The sequence below is a fragment of the Montipora capricornis genome, chromosome 6, assembly GCF_036669925.1.
Source record: "Montipora capricornis isolate CH-2021 chromosome 6, ASM3666992v2, whole genome shotgun sequence".
NCBI classification, from domain to species: domain Eukaryota; kingdom Metazoa; phylum Cnidaria; class Anthozoa; order Scleractinia; family Acroporidae; genus Montipora; species Montipora capricornis.
The window spans coordinates 13,804,406-13,811,905 of record NC_090888.1 but is presented as its reverse complement, the minus strand read 5'-3'; the positions used below and the strand labels follow the sequence as shown (position 1 = coordinate 13,811,905).

Sequence of the window (7,500 nt, the reverse complement as noted above, 5' to 3'; positions counted from 1 at the left end):
CACTATTACATCAGCAATGGCTAATGAATTGACACAAAACAAAAGGGTAGGGAAAGTTTATTGCGAGAGAAATACGACTTTAACTCTTTTCACCATTAAACTCTCGTACTACATAATAGTTACGCATTGCATAATCACGTTGTGAGCTTGGGGTGCCTGTGGTCCACCATTTTGATTCTCCCAACTGATGTCCATGTCTCTATCTATGGGTAGACTCGCGTGAGCTTGAGTCAAGTTACGTGACCCTTACATTGTCAAAGCGGTACAGTACATGCAAAACACTCAAAGCTAAAAAATTACATGATCAGGTCTTTTTTTTACACGATCGATCAGCACAGTGAGGTTTTAAAGGAAGGATATTGTAAGCTTTTGTGGTACGGATGCCATTTTTGTTCCTGCATCAGGTATGAAAAATGTACACCCAGAACCAGCACGTTCATGCACTTGCCGTACAAGTGAATTTATGCGGATGTCTGGTTTTATACTTGCCGGGCACATAAATTGAAAAGAATTTCTTTGAGCTTTGGCTGTGAGTTCATCTATCAAGTTATGCATGAACCCTGTGCAAAGAGCAAATTAGAGTAGATTTCCTTAGAGTTGTGGAGTTAAGTGGATGTGCAGTGTTCTTATACATATCGTGCATGCGTTTGGTTACAAAATATGCGATCAAGATTTGGAATTTTGTGTGGCGGAATAACAGATAAAGGTTGGTTAACCCCTTCTGCTTGACTGTAATTATGTAATCATGTATTCTTGTGAAGAGCATCGCCATCTAGAACTCGACTAACTATGTAAATCGAGCAACGTTTCATAAAATGCTTAGAGCAAGACTTCCCAACCTTACAATAGACATTTTCCTATGCATTTTCTTTTAAGTAAAAGTTAAGCTTACGCCAGTATTACATCTAAAGTAAATAATGTCATTTCTTTTTACTGAGCTTAAATTTGTTTGGTTATTTCATTTTTAAATTTGTTATGTAAAGTTGCAAAAATATTTTGAGGCATCATATCACTGCTACTCACAAAGGTGAGGAATTAATAGTTTAAGAGTAGACTGAACTATTTTGATGGGCTTCTGTGTTTAATACTTGTTTTAATTTGTAACAAGCAAATGGCATAATATCTTGCCAAAAATATAATTTGTGGGGACTAGAAGCTTGCTTGTGGTTTCTCCATTAGAGCTACATGTTGCAAGGCACAGCTAAGAAAGAAGGCTTGTCGCAGATATTTAATCAGGACTTACATGATTCCTGCAAACACTTACATGTATCTCTGCTGCATGTCCTCTTGTGTGTTCTGGCCTCTCCTATATGTGTTACAGCAGGAGTTGGCCATGCTCATCAGCACTGTTTAAATGGTATCAGGAGGCAACCCCCTGCCCCACCCATTCTTCTTCTTTTTTTTTTTAATCAACCAAGAGACAATTACATTAAGATGCCTCCCTTGATCTTGACTACTACTTTATTGACTCATTCTCGACTGTTTTAGGCTAGCTTTAAGGTGTGTTGTGTTTGTGGACTTAAGGTAACTTAAGGCGACTTACATGTAAGGTGACTTAGGGCAAGTTAAAGTGCCCCTAACCCCAAAATATTTTTTTCGCTAAAATGAATCTTTGCACCTGTTCGAAACGCATTGCAGCCATTTTTTCATTTTTCTAACAAATCCTGCCATTTTATAGGCTTCGAAAGTTGCAAAAATCCAAGCATCATTTGTTCACGACCGAGTCAGAAGGGGAGTGGGTCTATTCCTGATGTGACGTCAAAAACTGATTTACATTGCATTAACTCTTTGTAAAAATGCATGCAAAGTAGATTGTGACGTCACATCAGAAAATAGACCCACTCCCCTTCTGACTCGGTCATGAACAAAAGATGCTTGGTTTTTCGCAACTTTCGAAGCCTATAAATTAGCAGGATTTGTTAGGAAAAGGAAAAAATGATCGCAATGCGTCTCGAACAGGTGCAAAGATTCATTTAAGCGAAAAAAATGTTTTGGGCTTAGGGGCACTTTAAGGTGACTTAAGGCGACTTAGGTCCCAGAGTAGGCCTGAACCGCCTTTTGGCGATTGTTTCATTATTTAGAGAAGTGTAGCCGGCTCTAATCCAACTTTTCAAACATCTCTCTAAAGGTTCTGGCCTTAAAGTGGATTCAAGCCAATATTGAGAATTTTGTTGGTGATCCAAACAGAGTTACCATATTTGGAGAAAGTGCTGGAGCGATGAGTGTGTCCCTTCATTTAATATCGCCGATGTCTAAGGGCTTATTCAATAAAGCAATTATGCAGAGTGGTGCATCCTCCACACCTGCTTGTTGTGGGAAAGTAACAGACACTAAACAATTGAAATTGTTTTCCATTGCTGTCAATTGTAGCATGCAACCTAGTCTTACTGAATGCGTTGCACGTTTGCCCTCTGAGGACATTTTATCCGCACAAAATGATCTCTCATTTATCAAGTATTTGGGAAGGCAAGACATTGCAGTACCTATTGTTGATGGAGAATTCTTACCAGATCTTCCAGAGAACTTGTTCAGGGCAGTGAAATTCCACGATAACGTAGACGTCATTACTGGTTTTAACACCAACGAAGGATCACTGTTTGCTGCCTTGATGCCGCTGGATTTGATTAAAGATGGTATTGACCGAGAATTCTTTGAGTCAAGAGTTAAGAATAGAAGTTACACGCGAGAGAAGAATGAGTTCATCGACGATCTGATATTGTTCCAGTACACCAATCACTCAGATCCAAATAATAAAATTTTCAGGCGCCATTTGATGATGGATCTTGAGAGCCATGCAATATTTGACGCACCTGCTCTGTTGGAAGCTGTCTCTTTAGCAAAGGTAGCGAGATTGCAAGTTGTTGTTACAGTCATTTTTAATTCTATCGACCAAACACAAGGCTAAAGAAGATTACAGACTGAAGTATTCTATCACAGTAAGCAAACAACTGTATTTTTTTTGAGGGGGTTGGGGGGGGAAGCATAATTATGAATTATACAAATGTACATGTACCCCCATCCTTGGGACTCAGATATCCCTTATTTCGAAAAGGCTCAGGAGTATATTGTCCCAAGCAAAGTTTCTAACATTATTGGTCCCGTTGGGAGAGGGGAAGGTGGGACAGTCGTTGCTATGCAGACCCTAAAAGCTCCAATGGAGCCCTACTTGTCCATTTTGCCTATTAAAGCGACACTAAATCACAGTTGGCCAAGACAGGTAAATAAATAGGAATCATATCTGATATGTCTTTTTTTTTTTTTCTTTTTTATAGGGAGGTCGACGACCATATGTTTACGTGTTTGACTACCGTGCAATTTATACAGCACTTCCTGACTGGTTCACTGGTGTGATCCATGCCATGGATCTTCCATTTGTGTTTGGGGCACCTTTTAGAGAATCAGTTGCAGGTCTTGAACCTTTCACTAGCAAGGTGGCTGCAAAGTTCTCAAACATAGAGAAAGGGATGAGTTTGCAAGTAATGAAATTATGGACAGACTTTGCTAAATACGGGTAAGAATTTCAATCTTAAATGTCGATATCTACTCTGCTTGACTAGTGTAACAAATTGTAAAAAAATGTATATATACATATATTGTCAATGGTCGAGATGGGTTATGGATACCTATAATGCTAAACATACATGTATCAGAATTTCCTTTCAGTCTACGCTAGAGCCCAGTGGGATCCTTCACAAGGAAAAAAAAGCTCATCGGAAATTATGGAACGACTAATGCTGTTGTGAAGAACCTTGATAACAAATCATGCTATCAAGCCCTCTTTGAGCCAATCAGTAGCTCAAGTCAGCTATGTGCCTTCGATCCCCATGTTTACGGATCTGGGCTGGTTGACCTGCCACGGACCTCCTAGTTAATCTCTCCTGGGTTGGTCAAGCAGACAGTTTGTATTATGATAATGAATAATAATAATCATCATCATCATCATCATCATCATCATCATCATGAGGGCGGTCATTAGGGGCCGTAACCTGTATCACCTGTTGCGGCTGAGCCCAGTCAATTTTACAGGTGATGGTTGCTGCTGAATGAATATTCATGGGCCAACCAAATTGAAATTTATTTATAAACATTTGGCTTCTAAAGAAAATATAATTGCTGCCTTATGTTGTCTGTGTTCCTGATTCTAAGATGTGTTTTTGGTAAAAAATCCCAAACATTTCCTGTAAAAAAAACCTTTGGAGAACACCCCTGATCGATCGTTGTTAGATCCAGCAACAAAATCATTATCAATGCACGGTACTTGATATAAATGGGATTCCACTGACCATTTTTCACAGTTCTGTGATGCATGATCATTTCCACATGGCTAGTTAATATCTTTATTCATTATGATCATTTTACCCTGTTTTACTTTTATCACTTTTTGATTGAGAAAATATACAATTTGCACCTCAGAGTGCTGGAAAATGCATTTCTGAGGGTCTCATTTTAAGAATTTTCTGAGGGAGCATGCCCCCAGAACCCCCAAGGGACTCAGGCCCTTTAAGCCTTCCTTTACATGGCCTTTGGCCATGTATTTACATGTCACAGGTGAAATCTTGAGTGTTACACATTCTTCAGAACTTAATGACAACCCTGATAACAATAACGATAACGATAACAATAATAAAACAAAGACGCAAAAACATGAAAAGTATTTAACATCCAAAGAATGCACCACCCAGAACATCTGGGCACCCAGATAGAAACTGCTTACAAAACAACAACTGTAGGATTGGAGACATACATGTACTTAAAACATTCAGAAGATATTCTGTTCCTAGCTGGAGCAGAATATCTTCTAAATGTTTTAATTATGTCTCCAATCCTACAGTTGTTGTTTTGTAAGCAGTATGGGAACATGAAAAAGGGAAGACGTTGTACTCCATCCAAAAAGAAGGAGAGAAGTTTAGACAAGAACTAGATGTACCCAAGCTAGAAAAAGGGGAAAGTGAACAAACCACTGCATATGCAAAGAGAATAAAACAGAAGACAACACACAGAGCCCAAGATAAGTTATCAAAACAATGGGAGGAAAAAGCACTCCATTAATAATAATAATAATAATAATAATAATAATTTAATAATAATAATAATAATAATAATAATGACAATTGAGAAATTTCCTACTTTGTCAGAAAAAGAGCTTGCCAACCTGACATGATGATGATGATGATGATGATGATAATACTAATAATACTACTACTACTAATAATAATATTATTATTATTATATTATTATTATTATTATTATTATTATTATTATTATCATCGTTATCATCATTATTTTTGCTGTCAGACCAGCATATTTTTGCCTCTTTACGATTTGATATATTTCTTTGGTAAATTGCATGATCTTTTGCTAAGTTTCAGCGTCAATTATCAGCAGTTCCAATAAAGATGAGTTACATGGTACCTCCATCTTTCATATTAATTAATCAACCCTTTCCCATACCCTGTTATTTTTAGAAGCACCTCCCCGGGGGGCTTTAGTGGGTGTTTTCACAATAGTCAATCACAAGACACTTATGGTCAGCCATTTATTACGTCGCATACGCATGTGACTGTTGTCAATCATTTCGCGTATGTTACATACGTCAAAATGTAGTAGTTCTAAAAATAGAAAGATGCGGGAAAGGGTTGACTCAAGCTCCTGGTAATGTTCTCCTGGTTTCTTACATCTTTTATCATGTTTTCACTCTTACGGCATTACGGCATCTTTGATAGTTCAGTGGTACACCGGTGTGCATTGCAATCGCACGCTTACGTGGTCGTACCCTGTTGCAACCTGGATTTTCTTGAGGCTACTTTACAACAACTTAAGTTGCTCCATAAAACTGAGATTGACTTTCGCTTGAAAAATCAGCAAGACATACATGTTAGCGATGTTTATCCGCATTTCAATACCATAGTGCTTTGCAATAAGGGGCTGCGATCTATTTTTTATCAATTGCGGAAAATACTATTTAACCTCTTGAAGAAAGGAAATGCATTGTTTCATTTATTTGGGTCAAAATTCGAGACAGTCCGTTAACTTTAACTATCTTAAATAAATTAAGAAATATATTTTCTTCGTCGCGCTCAACGTCAGTACTTAAAATGAGGCAGATGACCAAAGCCAATGGGGACATGGATATGTCCTGCAAAGTCCATGGATACTTACAGCCATGTTTAGTCTTCTTTGTAACTCGCGCGTGCGGCTCAACATTTTGAAGCAATTTTCTTGGATATATTCGTTCTGTCAAAAATGGCCCTGAATATTTAACAATTATTCTACGAGGGCGCGCTGGATATGAAGTGATAGATAACTAACGAGGCGCGTAGTGCCGAGTTGGTTATAATCATTTTATATACAACAAGCCCGAGTAGAATAATTGTTTTATTAAAAACTCCAGGTTAGCAACTCTTCTTTGGTGTTCCCAGGGTTAGTATTGTCGACTTAAGCGTCGATCGGTCAATTCCGGTCCAAAAGGGATTTTGTCGGCCTTTTTTTTTTTTCAGAGCTGCAAAAATGTTTTCAGCTCGCTTTATTGCTGACGCGTTCTTTGACCATATTAGGTACAGCAGGTATATAAACTGAAAGCTTGTGTCGGGCGAGCCAATGAAAATGCTGGAAATTTAATATCCGTAGTTCAGTTTTTAATAAAAACTAATGCTTTGATTGCACTCACGTGATAAGACGGCCATGTTGGTGCCAAAGCAATAGAAAAATGTACCTCAAATTTTGCATAATAATAGAGTCAAATTCCCAAAAGACTTTTTCGCTATTGTTCTTTCCACCAATATGGCCTCCGTGACGTCAGGTGTAATCAAAGAATATAAGATATTTAAGGTTATCAGCAGTAGGGTTATGAGGTTCAAGGTAATTTTATTCACTTTGATAACTCATAATTATTACATGTGTAAAACGTTCATTAAATGAGGAAAACTGAATCCGATTCTTTCCTATCAGCCAACAAGTTTTGCTATTGTTCATTTTCCAGGTCTCCAAATTCCCCAGGCTTCGAAGTAACGTGGCCTAAATTTACAGAAGAGGAACAGGAATATCTTGTTATTTCCTTAAAACCGAGAGTGGAGCGTAGATACAAAGCAGATAAAATAGCATTTTGGAACGAAATCGTGCCTAAGATGATAGAATTCATCAAAAAGAAGGAAAGCGGCGGCGCAGAAAGGGCTTCAAAGGATGAGTTGTAGGCCTCGAAGGATTGGTGTGAAGAAAAAAAAAAACAGGTCAACTTTTGTTTTTTTTAATTGGGGATACATTACCTAGTACGATGAAGAAATAATTGGGCGTCTAGGATTTCATCTTTTTGGAGCCGAAAAATCACTAAACTTTAAAACGTTCTGGCATATACCTCTTACCTGTTACCTATCCTGCTCTTGCTTCGTGACACATAAGTCCCTCGCAGAGCTCCTGCAATTTTCTCGGTCTTCTGCGATTGTCCTTGCTTCCTCTCATGAACTTCAACCTGCGTGAAAAAAAGCACCTTCAATATCTGCATAC

At 38.1% G+C, this 7,500-nt stretch overlaps 1 protein-coding gene across 1 annotated transcript in view; it reads left to right on the top strand.

The window, feature by feature from the left end:
• LOC138051593 (pyrethroid hydrolase Ces2e-like) overlaps positions 1-7,488 on the top strand; it is a 19,544-nt gene extending 12,056 nt beyond the window's left edge. Inside the window, 3 exon segments of the mRNA XM_068897834.1 lie at positions 2,129-2,842; positions 3,273-3,511; positions 6,980-7,488. Coding sequence (XP_068753935.1) covers positions 2,129-2,842; positions 3,273-3,511; positions 6,980-7,190 — 1,164 coding nt within the window. The 3' untranslated portion in view covers positions 7,191-7,488.
• Positions 7,489-7,500: the final 12 nt, after the last annotated feature.